Source organism: Myodes glareolus, chromosome 6 (genome assembly GCF_982192425.1).
Source record: "Myodes glareolus chromosome 6, mMyoGla1.1, whole genome shotgun sequence".
Taxonomy (NCBI): Eukaryota; Metazoa; Chordata; class Mammalia; order Rodentia; family Cricetidae; genus Myodes; species Myodes glareolus.
This window is the reverse complement of record NC_142031.1, coordinates 102,362,041-102,380,045: the sequence shown is the minus strand read 5'-3', so window position 1 is coordinate 102,380,045 and position 18,005 is coordinate 102,362,041. Positions and strand designations below refer to the sequence as shown.

At 36.3% G+C, this 18,005-nt stretch overlaps 1 protein-coding gene across 9 annotated transcripts in view; it reads left to right on the top strand.

Moving 5' to 3' along the window:
* Positions 1 to 18,005, top strand: part of Ncoa1 (nuclear receptor coactivator 1) — a 205,946-nt gene that overhangs the window by 132,569 nt on the left and 55,372 nt on the right. For all 9 annotated transcript variants that reach the window (XM_087907441.1, XM_087907440.1, XM_087907438.1 and 6 more), the window contains 3 exons: positions 2,406 to 2,585; positions 5,516 to 5,611; positions 10,365 to 10,505. In XM_087907441.1, the coding sequence (XP_087763567.1) occupies positions 2,406 to 2,585; positions 5,516 to 5,611; positions 10,365 to 10,505 (417 nt within the window). The remainder of the gene's footprint in view (positions 1 to 2,405; positions 2,586 to 5,515; positions 5,612 to 10,364; positions 10,506 to 18,005) is intronic.

The window sequence follows — 18,005 nt, the reverse complement described above, 5'->3', positions numbered from 1 at the left end:
GACAGGCTAGTTGATATTGTTTCTACAGTTTTCATAGCTGAGAAAGACTGATGATTACTTTCTTTCCCTGGTAGCATGCATAGCACCATCCAGGATTATGTAAACTAGCCAGCAGTGGGAAAGCATCTAGGTTGGTCCCAACTTAGTTAAAAACCAGAGGATTACTACAGCAAAACAGGGACGCAGAATTGCACACGTGAACTCACAATGCCTGTGACTGCATATACAAGACCCTCATAAGCCCACGCCAGATAAATTCCCAGTCTGGAGAGAGGAGGTAGTCATAAAGTCTCATGGCTGACTAAGGAGCTGTTGAAAATTGATGGTTGCTGGGGAAAAGAGAGTCAGATTTCTTCAGACATGTGGTCTCTGAGGCATGTGCTGAAGATAGTCATACGCCCATGCACATACTGGCAACACTAAGTGGACTTAGTGGAGTTTTATAAAACAAACAAAGAAAGGGGACTGGAGAGATGGTTCAGTGGTTAAAAGCACTGCTTGCTCTTCTGGAGAACCTGTGTTGAATTCCCAGCACTCACACAGCAGTTTGCAAATGTCTGTAACTCCAGTTCTAGTGGATCTGTCACCCTCTTCAGACTTCTATGTGCACCGCACGCAGGTGGTGCACAGACATACATATAAGCAAAACACCCACATACATAAAATAATAAAACTATAAACATATATGTAAAAATGTCTATTTTATAAACAAAAGCATGAAATTGAAAGGGAACAGTAGTGAGTAATAGAGGGAATGGGGTGGGCTTAATCGGAACACATTATTTGCATGGATATAATCCTCAAACAATAAAAAAGTTTTTTCTTAAACTTTAGGCTAACAGGTTATGAAATTAAACTTTAAGGAAGTCCCTTCATCCCACTGCTATGTGTTCTCCTCGTGGCTTTTTATGCCATCTTTATTATAGCCCCTTCTCTGCCTGTTTTTCTTTTTTCTCTTCTGTTTCTCATTATCTGAACTGAATTAAGTATATATTTAGCTGAATTTCTTCTGCAACATTTAGCAAGTAGATTTTCTTTTCAAGTACATTCAGCAAGCTGAGATCATCCCTGACAGTGAATGGATAAATACCATGCAAAACAAGTAGCAAACAAATTCTTAAATAAAAATTATTTTTTAATCATAGGGTCTTATTGACTTTCGTTGGAGAAGAAATCTCCAAAAATGAATAAGTAGGTTAATTTTCACATTAATTTTTCTCTGTCTAGTTTATTCTACTATTTAGCCTATATGTGTTTCAAAAGTAAGAAAAAGGCCCGCATCATAAATCCACAAATTAGACATATGTATGACCTGTCATGTGTATTTCATTATTTACTACATTATTCCCTCAGTGTAATAGGAACCTTATTTCTTCTTTGAAAAGAGTGGTAACTGGGGCCTGAAATGATGGTCTGTAAAATCTCTAGTTTGATAATGGAATTATAGTCTCTAGGGATTTGGGCTGATTTACTGTAGACTGTATAGTACAACTGTCTTTAGAGATTGTACAGTGGTTTCTTAATTTTAAAGATGAAGCACTGGAAATCAAATATTAAGTGACCCAAACCTAACGACTTGTGAAGACTAGAACTTAGTGCAAGAAAGTAAGTTTCCATACCTTCCCTTGTCCTTACAGAGTGATGGGATGGGTAAGATGAAAGTGGGTCAACAGTGGGAGGGTAGATTTAAAACCCCTCTGACACCTGGGAACTCATAAGCTGAATAGGACATTATGGGTAGGAAACTGTGACTCACACAGGAGTGCTTTATACTTGAAATATACAGGCATCTTTTCTAAAACTAAATTTGATTTTCTTATACTAAAGGAGATAATGTTTGTTTATTAGCAATCTTTTGGTACTGCTGATTATCTACCATATTCAAAGTATTAAAACATATAAACTATGCTAGTTAAATTAACCAAGTACAGGAAAATGGCTGTCAGAAGCCAATATGGCTTTTATCTAAGTCACAGAGTCCTTGAACAAACTTTTTTTAGTCTTCTGTCCTGTGCACAAAGAGCCTGCCATTAGGATTGACCTTTGATGAGTCCTGCTTAACACTGTAACTGTGGCCTTAAATTTCCTCACTTGAAATGCATAGCAAATAAAAAGAGCTAACTACCACACCAGTAATTTTTAATTTTGTCTTTGTTTCTAAATACTGTTAGTGAAGTGGTGTATCTGCTGTGTGAGTTCTTATATATTTTCTTGGAAATGTTACAATTTCTAACTGGTAGATGTACCTTATTGACTCAGTGTATTAGATCTGAGGATGTATGTCAGTCTTTTAATATGAATATCTAATTAGCCAAATGCTTTGAAGTATGGGTTTTTTTTGTATCTTCAGAATTTATGCTGTTCTCACTTTATTCACAAACATAAAATCAATTTTGCCTCCCTAGTAAATGGAGTTCCTTGGCCTCAAGAAGCAACACGCCGAAATAGCCATACATTTAACTGCAGGATGCTAATTCACCCTCCAGATGAGCCAGGTACTGAGAACCAAGAAGCTTGCCAGCGCTATGAAGTAATGCAGTGTTTCACAGTGTCACAGCCAAAATCAATCCAAGAAGATGGCGAAGGTAAAGCGTCATTTTAAAGTCATTGTTTTATCTTTGGCTTGAAGGAACGGGGAAAATTGATTACACACTACCTTCTTGAGATAATGTTTCTGCTTATTCTATTATATATCATAACCACAGTCCAAATTTTCTACATTTTTTTTTTTGAGACAGGGTCTCGCTTTGTAGCTCTGGCTGACCTGGAACTTACTGTATAGACAGGGTAACCTCAAACTCACACAGAGATTCATTTACTTCTTCCTCCCAAGTATTGTTATAAAGGTATGTGCCACCAGGCCCAGCCCATTTGGCTTTTTTCACTGTTTGCCCTCTTGACCTTCAACTCCTATATAGCCTAGGCTAGACTTGAATTTAGCAGTCTCCTGACTCAACTTTATGAGTGCCAGAATTGCAGGAGCATAATTCCATGCCAGACTCAATGTTTTTTTCTAATACTTTAAACTACACTACAAGTATGTCAAATCGCTCCCTTAATATACCCCTAAAGTTTCAGCTTTATGCATGCGTTCTCACTTAGATGTCAAATAATTCAAACCAATTTTCTGCCTTGAAATAAAATAGGTAACTCCCTGCCCTCAGTTAGAAATGTACCAGATACAGCAGGCTGTTAAATAATCCTGGTGTTTATAAAGTTTCACCTTTAGAATATAGGAGACATTGGAGGATGGCGTTGCAATTTTCAGACTATGCAAAAATCTTATAGAAAGTTTATGAAAAAAATGGAAGCTTTGGTTGAGTTGAGGCTCTAATATGAACATGATGTTAGCATGGATTTCATTATGTAATGGTGGATGGGTGTGTCATCTATGTAAATCTAGACTCAGTTAAGTTTAGGAACACCACAGATGGGGACCTGGAGTAAGGACCAAGGGATAGAGGAGACAAGTCTGTGAGAGGCAGTTCAGCAAATCTGACCACTGGGCGGAGGTGATGACCAGCAGGAACTTTGCACATTTTGCCATTTTATATCATTAGTGTGCAGTAGTATAGCAGCACCTTTAAAAAAAAAAACCGTGGAATGGGACTTCAAAAATGTACATCCTGAAAATATAAAGTTCTCTATTGCCAATCGTGACATAAACCTGTAATTACTACTATTGGGAATGTAGAGGCAGAGGGATTGCAAGTTTTGAGTCCTACCTGGTTTACATAGTAATTTCATAGTCAGCATGAGCTACATAGTAAGACACTTTATGGAGAGTGGGGATGTTTGTTTGTTTGTTTGTTTGAGAGTCCCACCAAGTGAATTCAGATTACTCATTTTGAAATGTAGACCCATACGTAGGTTTAAATAGATCACACTCTTTACTGAATCTACTAAATAAATCTTGCTTTACTTAGGTCTCTAAAGTTAAATCACATGTCCACCCCAGATTGGGATACATAGTCCCTGACCCTTCTCCCCCTCCAAGAAAATTCTTTGTCAAGAGAAAGGTACTACCACTTCAGACATAAGTCTTGGTTTTGTTATATGATCATTATCTTTATAGTGGTTATGAGAATAATCTGCAGCGTGAAATACTGATGCATGTAAGATATTGAAAATAAAACTGTAGTTTTTAAAAACATTGTTAAGGGGCTGGAGAGATGGCTCAGGGGTTTAGAGCACTGACTATTCTTTCAGAGGACCCGGGTTCAATTCCTAGCACCCACATGGCAGCTCACAACTGTCTGTAACTCCAGTTCCAGAGATCTGACATCATCACACAGACATACACACAGGTAAAACACCAATGCACATAAAAAATAAAAAATTTAAAAAAACATTGTTAAGGGTGTCTTAGGGTTTCTATTGTGATGAAACACCATGACCAAAACAACTTGGGGAGAAAAGGGTTTATTTGGCTTACATTTCCTCATTACTACAGTCCATCATTTAAGGAAGTCAGGACAGAAACTCAAACGGCAGAAACCTGGAAGAAAGAGCTGATTCTGAAGGCATGGAGGAGTGCTGCTTTCTTTCTTACCCAGTGCAACCTGCCCAGGGTGATCCCGTCCACAACGGCTGAACCCTCCCACAGCAGTCACAAATTAAGAAAATACCCTACAGATTTGCCTGTATGAGGCATTTTCTTAATTGAGGTTTCCTCCTCTCCAGCGACCCTAGCTGTGTCAAGCCAGCACAGAGCTTGCCAACACAGTGGGGCTAAAGAAATGACCCCAAAGTTAAGGGCACTGGTTACTCTTTGAGAGGATCCAGGTTTGATTCCCAGCACCCATATGGCTACTCACAACTGTTAGTAACTCTGGTTCCAGTGGATCTGATTCTTTCTGGCCTCTGTAGCCACTGCATGGCCATGACACACAAACATACATGCAGGTAAAGCACTCATACACATTTTTTTAATTTAAAAAATTATATTGGGGGCTAGTGACAGAGCCTGTTCTTGGCAAATCTAAGTTTCTTGAGCTTAGTTCATAGCAGTGAAAGCAACAAAAATAAAATTAACAATTGGTGCTGCTTAAGTCCAACCAGACTATTCCCCTGGCTGTTAGCATCTGTCTCTACAGTTTATTTGCAAGTATTCAGTGGCAAGAGCTTCCCCTATACACTTTCTGCTTAGAGCTACGAGTTTTGTGTTGCCAGGAGTTTTGTTTCTACTATGCTATAATGTTAGCAGTGGTTCTCAACCTGGGAGTCTCAACCCCTTAGGCAAACCTCAGTCTCCAAAAATATTCACATCATGATTCATAACAGTATAAAATTACAGTTATGAAGTAGTAATGGAATAATTTTATGGTTGGGGTCATCACAGCATGAGGAACTGTACTAAAGGGTCCCAGCATTAAGAGGGGTGAGAATCACTATGTTAGTGATTCTAATATTATAGTAAATCCTGAGACATGCAATTTTAAAATCAAAACTATTAAGTAATTAAGTAATTGTCTCTATACTTTATTCTTCAATTTTCTCTTCTTGTTTTGGACAGATTTCCAGTCATGTTTGATTTGTATTGCTCGACGATTACCTCGGCCTCCAGCTATTACAGGCGTAGAGTCCTTTATGACCAAGCAAGATACTACAGGTATTCAAAAAATTAAAAATTCTCCATAGATATTAATAATGTAAACTTAGCACTGATGATATCCAAATGTAATATTCATCCTCTGCTTCCAAATATTATATAGAAAGCATTTTAAATAGTCATCCTGATGTTAATATTTAGATGCTATAATTGTCATGGGCGTCATACTGTAGAGACCAATTTTTTAAATTTTCACATTCATATATCTGTTTGATCATGGATCATGTTTATAATCAAAGAAGAAATATGAATTTGTAAATATATGTATCTATACATTTGCAAATGGACATAAATATGGTGAGTTTAATATTCTGTTTAAAAGTATTTGGTGGGGCATCCAGAAGGTTTAGTGGGTTCATTTGCTGGAAGTCTAATGACCTGAATTTGATACCTGAACCCACATGTAAAAAAGGGAAAACCAGCTCCTATCACAGACAAAGCATACACATACACACACACACACACACACACACACATATACACACTGTCACCCAAATAAATATGGGTAAAATGTGTAATGTATTTGACAAGTAAAAATCAATGATAAGAGGTAACCACACCAGTAGGTGCATTGCTATGCCCCAGGTCCTAGGTGGGCTGAAGCAATTGCATCACTTGGACCCACACTTTAGGACAAGACTAAACAGCATAGCAAGACCTTCTTTCAAACAAACACAAAGTAAGTGCTATAGTTCCATACTGTGGTGTATTTTTGAGGATCATTTTTGAAATTATGTGGTCATTCCAAAAGGTCTTACTGAGGGTTGAGCTAATATTGAGCCCATAGACCATCAAGTATGAAAAGTGCCACATGTCCTAAGTGTTTGCATTGGAAGTGGTCAGTGTGGAAGGGCCTTGTTTTCAATGAGCACTCCTGACTCTGGAAACAGATGGACCAGGTCTAACCTTAGTAGGACCCAGAGGTAGGCAGTAGGGCTGCATTGTCTAACAAGAGGGTGCCTGAAAGTAATACTTTTCTTCTTAAGAGCCCCTTAAGATTTGATTCCTATCTTGGACAAATTGCAGCTGTTGTTTGAAATTCCTCAAGGCTTTTTACTAGCTAACTCACCTTCACAGTGACATTCAGATTTTCATGTTCCTGCATACTCACAGGCACATCTCCCAGTCACCACCCTAATTGTGAAACAGAGGTATAGATGGTAGAGATATATTTTTGAGAAGAAATTTTTAAAAATGACTTCAACTGACTTTATTCTTTCTTTGTCCATTTTAATGTACATGTTTTTTTTCCATTCTGTTTTTGTTTTTTGTTTTGTTTTTTTGTTTTGTTTTGTTTTCGAGACAGGGTTTCTCTGTGTAGCCCTGGCTGTCCTGGAACTCACTCTGTAGAGATCCACTTTGTGCCTCTGCCTCCAAGTGCTGGGATTGAGGCAGTGAACCACTGAGCCTATCTTCATTCTTTAAAGATTCTTTTATTTTAGCTCTTAGAAATCTGGTATTCTTGTGTTATGTGCTGTATTCTTTATTTTTAAACAAAAAGTTACAAATGCTTTTCTAAAAAGAAAGTGGGAAGTAAATTAGCACAGATATGAAAAAGCAGTAAGGAGAGGTCTGGGAGTGTGGAGAGACTGCACCCCTCTCCATCCCTTTCCCAGTCTGCCACAGATTATGTTCACGTGAAGGGACTGCACCCCTCTCTTTTTCCAGTCTAGCATGGATCATGGTCACTTCCATTTTCTTTCATGAACCACACTAGAAAAATTCAATGAGCCCTTATTGAAAGCCAGAAATATTTTATATGGAAGAAAGGATGCTTCATTGACAATGAAAACTGGTCTTTTGTCAGTAACTGATTAATTTAAAAAGAAGTCAAATAAAGGCTTTATGAGACATAGAATGAAAACCTGTTGAGAAGGATGTTTGTCAGGCTGCGAGTAAGTATCAGACATGAGAGACTTAGTGAACAAGCCAGTAGTGTAGCTCAGTGGGGCAAAGGCACCTGGCACAGCATAACAGCCAGAGTTCCATCTCCATATCCCACAAAAAGGTAGGAAGAGAGTACTGATACCACTAACTTGTCACCTGACCTCCTTTCATGCCCCATGGCACATGCACCTACACACACAAACACATATACGCACAGTGGTAGTAGGGTATTTCATGGACTACACACACAAACACATATACACACAGTGGTAGTAGGGTATTTCATGGACTACACACACAAACACATATACACACAATGGTAGTAGGATATTTCATGGACGGTACTTTTCAACTTATTCTCATTTCTGTAAATAAACTACTACTTAAATCAGAAGAATTTAAATAGAAATTTCAGCTGCATCTAACTATTATAAATAAATAAACATCATCATGACCATTTAAAATAAGAAAATTAGCTCCTGGGCTTCCCAATAATTGTTCAACTAAAAGGGACCTCAAAAATAACAGATTCCAAAGTGTGGAGAGATAACTCAGCAGTTAAGAGCACTGGCTGCTCTTGTAGAGGACCCAGGTTTGATTGCCAGTACCCACATAGCTGCTCACAACTGTAGCTCTGGTCCCATGAGATTTGATGCCCTCTTATGGCCTCTGAAGACACCAGGCACACACATGATACTCAGACATATATGTAGACAAAAAAACACATACACATAATTTTTGAAAATAAGCAACTTACTTGTTTTCTGAGTGGGAAATGGTAACTGATTACTGAGAATGAAAATATCTATCCCCAATGAAGTATTCTCCTTTTATACTACATTGCCTTCAACCACAGTACTGTCCTTCACCTCTTATACAAAGTTACCAGAGAAATAGACAGTACACTTAAAGCTAGTATTTTATTATATAGTAGAGTAGAATTAACCGAAAATAATAGTGAGGTAAAGTAAATATTAAATACTTTGTTTTAATGTTACTTTTTAACTATATGTGGAGTGATTTATTTTTGAGACAGGGTTCTCTGCATAATAGCCCAGACAGTCCTAGAATTCTCTCTGCAGATCAGGCTGGCCTCAAACTCATAGAAATCTGCCTTGCTCTGACTCCTGAGTGCTGGGATTAAAGGCATGCACAATTATGCCTGGCTTTGTGTCCACCTTTTTTTTTTAAAGTCCTCCTTCTGGGTTGGTTGGTTAGTTGGTGGTTGGTTCAACTTCCTTTTGGTAAGCAGAGATATTCTAAACCAAACTCTTCATGGTCCTCTTCTAAGCATAATCATTTAGTATTATTGCTGAAGACATAATTACTTTCTTTTCCATAACTCCACAATTCTAGACACCCCCCATGCACGTACTCACACACCCCCATCCCTTAGTCATTTCCTAAGAAGAGCATTATTGTATATGAAGATAGTGTAACAGGTGAGTTGCTGCTATGATAAACTTTTGTGTGTGGCATAGTAAGAGACGAAAATTAAATTATTAAAAATTTGTTTATGCTTTCAATTTCAGTGTTCACTAGACTCTCTTCAGACTGTTTTAAGTAACAAAATTCTCTTATTTAATTTTGAACTGTTCAAAATTTTTCTATCTATTTGTAGATAGAAATGTGTTCTTTCTATCTACATTTATTCCAGGAGTAGTTGAGTGATAAGATCCTCAAGTAAGGTTGGGTACCTTAGATCCCAGACCATTACAAGTTAAAGGAAAGTTAATGAATATTTTATTAATAAGAAAACCAAATTGAGGTAGGAGAAGAGAGTGTAATTTTACTTAAATGAAGAAGCATATACACTATGTAGGTTTGACTTGATTGTATCAAGAGGAGGAAATTCATAGGAAAAGAAACATGAATAGTGAAGAAACATGAAAATACTCAGCCTTGTTAGTAACTACAGAAATTGAAATCTGGATATCAATGAGATACCAGTTTTTCACTTCACTATTTCCAAAAAATACAGAAGCTGGTCAAGAACAAGTGATAGAGAAGATGCTGAGTTAGCAGAGCCACTGGAGTAGGGAAGTGCTGGGGACTGAACTTGGGGCTCTTGTGGGTGTATATAATAAAAAATGGTCCTGAAAATATAAGTTAGCCTCTTATTAACTGAAAAATAGCTTGCCAGAATTTTCTCATAACCAATAGGAAATTTGGACAAATACAGCTATAGCAAATAACTGCTGAATTTTATAAAGCATTATTTCAATAGTATGATGCCTTGTAAATCTTAAGGTTTTTATTTAGTTGCCTCCAGTCTTCATTGTGGACTTGCCTATAGGAATTAACTAGAGATAAAAATGGAAAACCTGCTTCTTTCTCATATTCTCTTCACATAGTCATTGGGAAATAGTTTAAGCTAGAATAATATATTTAATTTTTCCTTCTGTTACCTAATAAGTAATGCAGTTAAATGTCAACACACAGAAAGCAGTAAAGAGGAGCAGTGTACAGGAAGTGTAATCAAAAGAACATGTCTGAGGATTTTGAACTGATATGTTTCAACAGCTCCATATGATTTTGCTGATTTTGTATTTTGGGGAGTTGTTTATTTGTGGTTGTTTGTGACAGAGTCTCATGTAGCCCAGGCTGACTTTAACTAATTATGTAGTAGTTAATGATGATCTTGATCTTCTAGTTTTGTGTGCCTCTTCCTCCCTAATGCTGGGATTACAGACATATGCCACCATGGCCTGTTCAGCAGTACTAGGAATTGACCTCAAACCTTCATGCATTGTAGACAAGTACTGGACCAACTGACCTACATCCTTAGCCTTGATACAATGTTAATACCTGACTAGAACTAAATCTCACATGCTAATGCAAATGTCAATTTTCATTCTTTGTGCAGGTAAAATCATCTCTATTGATACTAGTTCCCTGAGAGCTGCTGGCAGAACTGGCTGGGAAGATTTAGTAAGGAAATGCATTTATGCTTTTTTCCAACCTCAGGGCAGAGAGCCATCTTATGCCCGACAACTGTTTCAGGAAGGTAAAACTTTTTTCTCAATTTTTTCATTAACCTGTGTATGGAGTAACTTTTCTTAGAATTCATAGCTTGATAAGTATTTTCTCCAAATTACAGCTTCTATAATAAATTTTAGGAAAGGAAGAAATGGGTAAGCAAAGTAACTCATGAGTGGATCCTGAAACCCAGGATGCACATCCTAAAGACTAGGATGTCATGTGGCAGTCACTCATTCATTCATTCATTCATTCAGCAGATGTGTCCAGTTCCTTACATGCATAGAACACTATGTATGTAAGGTGCCAGGGATACAGTGGTTGCTAGGAAGCAGGGTTGTCCTCACAGTATTTGAGGAGATTGCAGGGCAGCTAAAATCAGTGTGACCCTTATGATAATAGAAGTATAACTATTAAAGTAAAATCAGACTTTATAATTTTTGAGAGCAAGGGATTTTCTGTTTTTGGTCTGTCTCTTAAAGATTTTCCCCAGGAAAATAAATGTGTTAGAGAATATCTGGATGACAGAGATTTCTGTACCGTTCATTTTAACTTTGTGACTGTTGAAGTATGTGTCTTCTGACTGGGATTGAAGTTCTGACATTAACTGTCATACTTACCATATCTTGGAGGTCTGTGGGAGCATAAAACAAGTGTATTCCATACCCTTAAGAAGTCAACCAGTATTGTCAGGAAAGTAGAGGAAGTTATTTGTGAGTCAAGGTCAGAAAGTTCTCAGAGATTTAAAATTAAGGGATTGTTTATGTACTTTAGAATATTGTCATATATGGTAGCCCATATATGGGCTTTTCAAGCCCATACTTGAAAAGTATGACATACTTTTTCAATGTAAGCTTTAATTTGATAGATTCTATTAATTGCTGGTCCTAAAATGCAATGAGATGTTTTCATTATTCTCACACCCTTTTTAATTTTGACATTTTTCCCATAACATCTATCCCCAGTTTCCTGATGGTATATCATCCATTACATCATAGGTTAGTTGCTTCCTAATAGGAAGAATTTCTTTTTCCTGAAAGCCATCTGTAGAAATCCCAAAGTTGTAGTTTGTCTGGAACAGAGTAGTAGTTCTCCAGAGGACTCCTTACTAAACTCCATGCTGCTCCTCAAGACTATTTTATTGCAAAGAGCCAAAAATCTATATTATTTTTAACTTTCCCAAGCAGTCCCAATGTGCATCCTGACTTGGAAGGATAATATTGATAGATTTCTTCTACTAAGTGTGAACTTTTGATTTTATCTACAGTGTTTGACTCTCGAATAAGTTTGGAACTTGGAGCACAGCCCCCACTCATTACTTAATGTGTGAAGTAGTATGTGGGTCTCTGATTTTTGTCATAATTTCCAAAGTCAGCCTTCCATAGCATAGCTGAGATTTACCTATAGTTGGTATACATTTCCACTGAGGTGAAACAGGTATTTCTTTTACAAATGATTACACTTCACACAGATACAAAAGCACCATAGTTTATAAAACATCAGGAGTCTCTATAAATTAGGTTTATTAAAATCTAATAAGTAGCTAATCTTTCTGCATACAAAGTACAGTAATTTAGAGGACAGTGTGAAGAAAAGGAATTGTAGTCCAGATCCTTTTCCTCATCAGACATTTCTTAATATAATGCCTTCCACTTTTTTTGAGAAAAAAAGAATTCCTTGATAAAAATGACTTTGATTTTTTTTCTCCCTTGAAACTAAGATCACCAAAGTTCATATGAGTCTGGTTCTAGGATTTTGGAGATTAAAGACAATTTGTCAAACAGCATGCCATGGATAAAGTACATCTTCTAGTATGAATATTTTCTTCATTTCCATTTACCCATTGATAAGCACTTAAGTTGATTCCATATTTTGACCAATGCCACAGGTATTGCTCTATTATATTGATTTTGTTCCCTTTGATTATATACCCAGAAGTGGGATTCCTAAATTGTATGATAGTTCTATTTTTATTTATTTGAAAACATGTGCAACTCACCTGTTAAATTACCTACTGAATTAAAATCTCAGATGAGGGCCCAGATATCTTAACAGACCTTATAAACAGTGATAGAGTTTAAGAATCATTCACCTGTCAAAGATGGAGAGAGTAGTAATTTACACTTGCAGTTTCTCTGCTGCCTGTCACTTAAGGGCAGTGTGAAGCCAGTGAGTCATGTTCATGGTAGAATGACTGTCATCAGACAGACAAAAGATGAGTGGAGGGGGGAATTCTAAATTAGTATAGCCATTATAATGGCAATTCCTCAAAAAAATAAATGGAAATGAAGAAAATATTCATATACATACACACACACACACACACACACACACACACACAATGAAATACTGTAAGGCCATAAAAAGATGATACTCCTAAGGGAAACCTGGAGATCATTACAATAAGTGAGATAAGCCAAGCACAGAAATACAAGTACCGTATGATCTTATACACATATGGTGTAGAAACAGTAGAATGGTGGCTATGAGAGGCATGGGTGGCTTATAGGGGGGAGGAACTGTTGAGATGATGTTGCTCAAACTATTACAGTTGGATATGTATGAGGAATAAGTCTTAACAGATCTATTGTGTGCAAAAACAGTATAGCTAATGACAATACATTACATTTTTTGAGGAACACAGGAAGGAGAATAGATATTAAGTCTTCTCACCATGAAAGTGATAACTGTGATATAACATATTTTAATTAGCTAGATTAAACCATTTGTGACGAATAAGTACTTCAAGGCATAATAATACATAGGAAAAATGAATAGATTTTATTTGTCCACCTAAATAAATTTAAATTTAGAAGAAAAAAGAGACAAATTTTGCTACTATATCCTTGATTTTGTGTAAATTTTTATAGTGATTGCTAGACAAGAGAAAATTTTCTTCCATCTGTCATCTTTTTCTCTTTCCAATAATTTACTATTTTGAAGGTAGCAATTGTTATAAAATTCTAATATTTATTAATAGTTTTGTTGTTAGCTTAGTTTTTTGTTTTGTTTTGCTTTTGGCAGCTTTCTACCAAGACAATTTATGAAGTGTTTGTTTTGTTTGAAGTTTTTTGTGGGGTGGGGAGATAGTAAAGCCTCAAACATGCTAGGCTAGTACCCCCAGCTTTTTCTTTTGACCCAGCGTCTCCTGTAGCCCAGGTTTGTCTCAAACTAATTATGTGGTTGAGGAAGCCCTTGAATTCCTGACCCTTTTGCCTCTACCACCCAAGTGCTGTGATCACAACAGTAGACTATGACACCCAGCTCATAAAATACTTTCAAAGGATGCTTACTACTTCATCTTCCAGAGTCACATTCATAACCACAGTTCAGTCTTAGAACACAGGGGAACACTTGCTTCAACCAGACTGAAGCCATAGTTCTGCACTGAGACTGGTGACTGCTTGTTTGTTCCCAGCCGCTTAGCCCCAAAATAATCACACAGAAACTGTATTAATTAAATCATTGCCTGGCTGATTAGTTTTAGCTTCTTGTTCGCTAACTCTTATATTAATTTAACCAGTTTCTATTAATCTGTATATCACCACGAGGTTGTTAACTACCAGCAAAGTTTCAGAACGTCTATCTCCGCCGGCGGCTTCATGGCATCTCCCCGACTCTGCCCTTCTTTCTCCCAGCATACAGCCTAGTTTTTCCTGCCTAGTTCTGTTCTTCCCTGCCATAGGCTCAAGGCAGTTCTTTATTCATTAACCAATAAAAGCAACACATACCCAGAAGGACCTCCCATACCAAAAGTGGATATTAAAACCACTTTGAGGAACTTTAAACTAGGAGGAAGGTGATGTGAGTAGAAAGAGATTGACGAAGATTTATAGGTTCTATTCAGTTCAGACTAATACTTCAAAGAGATATTGAGGTTAAGGTGCTTCTGGTGCCCTGAGCAAGATGGATGCAGGTGACAGTTGTCAAGTCAGACTTCATGGACCTACCATACTACTAAATGAGTCTGTAGCCTAAGATGTTTTCTAACAGAGATATTAGGAAAGTATAAAGCCAGGTTTCACAAACTTTTAATATCTGTAACCAGGAAACATTGTTTTGTACTTAGCTGAGTTTGATACAGGCTCTGTTTTCCCATTTTAGGAGATTCATGACATGTTTAGGGTATTTTAAATTCTTTCATAATTCACAGTACTTATTTTCCACAAAGTGTTTTTTTATATAGCACATTCATCAGCAGGGTACCAGTAATGGAAAGTGCTAAGGTATCTGTATTTGTATATGTATATATAACCCACAGAGCAGTTTGTGAAAGCTTTATCTACTTACAGTTGTATAATAGATCATAATTTCTTTTAAATATCACTGATGTATTGTTACATAAAAATTATCTAGGAAATCACAGTATATATAGCATAATCTCACTTATATGTCTTTCCAGTTCTATATTAGCAAAATATTAATTTTACCTCAGTGATAGAATTACAAATAACTATATTTATTCCTTGTTCATTTTATTGTTATTTTAACTTTGTGCTCATAAAGCACTAGGCATGCTAAATGATGCCTGTAATCTTAGCATATAAGAGACTAAGGAGAAAGGATTGTCACAAGTTTGAAGCCAACCTGGGCTACATAGTGAATTCCTCCAAGCTTGCCTGAGCTACAGAGTGAGAGCCTGTCTCAAAAAAGAAAAAAATCCCAACTCTATGTATGTATGTGTAATAACACATCTACATACATATATTCCAAGTGGAGTTTAAATTTATAGTATCAGGAAGTTTGGAATTATTTCCATAATACTTCATAATATATAATCCATATTAATGATTATCCAAAATGTAATTTGAGGTTTATATAGTTAGAATCTTTTTATTTCATACTTTTTTGAAAATTTTTAGACTATTAACTTACTTGTCTCCTGTAGAAATTTTGATAAACTAAACAGACTTTATTCATTGGTAATTTTAGAATGTTAGAATAACCAGGGGCAGGAGAGAAAATGAACATCCATTTATGAATAGGCTTTTTTTCTTTATCTAATAGTAGAGTTTTTTTTAAATTATTCTTCTACCTAGGGAAACACTAAATAGGTCATGTGCTGCCACACATCTTCTACCTGCTCAGTTAGTTAACATCATAAAGCAAGCTTGGGGCAGGTTATTTCAGTACCAAAATAGGAAAGATTATATTCTGAAATAGCTATATTTCTACAGTAGCCTGACCAGGGAAGTATATGTATATGTATTTCCCCTTGGTTGAGGCCTCTTCTAAGCTGAAATGAAAGAATATGAAGACAGTTGTCAAGTTAAAGATTTAGCAGGAGATTTCCTAGATATCTTCTGTTATATCCTTCAGTTATACGCTTCAGTTATATCCTTCAGTTATACCCTTCGGTTATATCCTTCGGTTATACCCTTCGGTTATACCCTTCAGTTATACCCTTCAGTTATATCCTTCGGTTATACCCTTCGGTTATACCCTTCAGTTATACCCTTCAGTTATATCCTTCGGTTATACCCTTTGGTTATATCCTTCAGTTACATACACCTTCAGTTATATCTCTTCCTGCGAAATGTTCTAAGGGGTCAGCAATAGATATAAAGTTAGAAATTAGGCTAGGTTTGGCCACATACCTATGCATGTATAATTTGGCACTCAGGAGGCTAAGGGAAGTGGATAGTGAGTTTGAAGCCAGCTTGATAAAATAGTAAGATCCTATCTCAACAAGTTTTAAAAGGTGGGAGGAGTCAGAGATCAAAATGTTTGCTGAATAGCTGGCAAAACTTTGGCCAGAAACAAGGCTGGGAGGAAGAGAAATGGAATTCCAAACCTAACCTTGAAACATGCTTAAAGGGAAGTTTTGGTATACAGAATAAATGTTTATACAACCAAATATGAAATGAGTTATGGCTACCTCACCCTTAATTAAAAATATCAGTAGTGTAATATACACACTGGAAGGTATTAATATAAAGGTTCTTTAACAATTGACTAAATGTATGTGATTTGGACCATTTATACTCTGAAAACTGCTTATTTTTCTTTGTTGGTGATACAGGAATTAGTCATTCAAACCCTATTGTGTACTAGTGTCCATGCTAGATATTGTCTCATAATGTCACTGGCTCCATTTTAGTGGTGAATGAGCAGATAGTGGGCTATGGTTCATGTTCATTAAATCACAGACTTGTAAAGAACAAAATCAGAAGGTCATGTGTGACTTTGATTCCTAGCCTTTTCTCCTCTGTTTATGGTGACTTCCTATTTCCTGTCTGTTCATTTGAACAAACAAGCATCAGAATTCTAGTTAACTAGAGTCATATTGTGTTTTAAAAAGTTGAAGTCTTAAGAACTAGGGGTTTTGTGATGGTGGTACACTACTTTAATCCCAGCCCCCAGGAGGAAGAGGCAGACAGTCTCTGAGTTTAAGGCCAGCCTGATCGATAGAGTGAATTCCAGGGCAACCAAGGATACACAGAGAAACACTGTCTTGAAAAAAAAAAAACACAACAAAAACTAGGGGTTTTATAGCTCAGAGGTAGAGTGCTAGCTTAACATGTTTGAGATCTAAGCTGGATCCCCATACTGGGGAGTAAAGAAAAGAAACTTTGCTATATCCAATAATTACTTTTTCTTCTTGTTTCAAAGAACAGTTCTCAATGAATTATAATCCATACATTATCATCTATAATAAGCTAACTTTAAAACTTTAAGTATGATACTTAAAATTATTTCCCAAATTTCAAGGTTTTTTTTTACAGGTTTATGGAGCATAATTAACCAAAAACTATGTTTCTGTAAATACCCTAAGGATTCCATGTTATCCAAGTTTCTGGCTGTTTCTCATTTATAATTGATGATCAATAATGAATTTCTTCATAATCAATTTACATTATAAAATAAAGTCTTTAGTCCTATAAGAGTAAAAACATATATGAGATATAAGTGTTTGAAAACGTACATAATATTGAAAATCTGTTCTTTGGAAAGAGTTCAGACTGAAGACCAATCAGCTAGCACTTACCTTCTGGGTGACTTTATGGCAGAGCATAAGGTCAGTGGAGAGTAGAAAACAGGAGCAGGCTAGAGCATCACCTTACACTAGCTAATGACAAATGCTTTGTAAAAAGCTCTTGGAAGAAACATTTAGGAAGTAAGAAGAAATAATGTTGAAAATGAAAGAAGTCAGTTTGATAGCTACTAGTTCCATGTGGATGTTAAGGTCTAAAAATGTGGGTAGTGTGACTAAGGAAGTGAATTTTTCGTTATATGTAATTTCAAGTGGCCACATGTAGGCTAATGCTGCTGTGTTGAGCAGCTCTGTAAAGTAACTAGTGTTTCCCTGTGTAATAAGGAGATCTGAAAAATGAACAAGATAAAGAAATGGATAAAATGGAGTAAGTAAAACAATGTAAGATATGTTATTTGTTTTGTCTGGCCTTGTAAAAACTCGTGTAAATAATATATTGTATACTGCCACTTTTCTGCTGAAGTTGTGTTTTTCTAAATATATTATTTAAAAGCTATAAACAGTTGAATGTTAACATAATTTTATAACTGACTT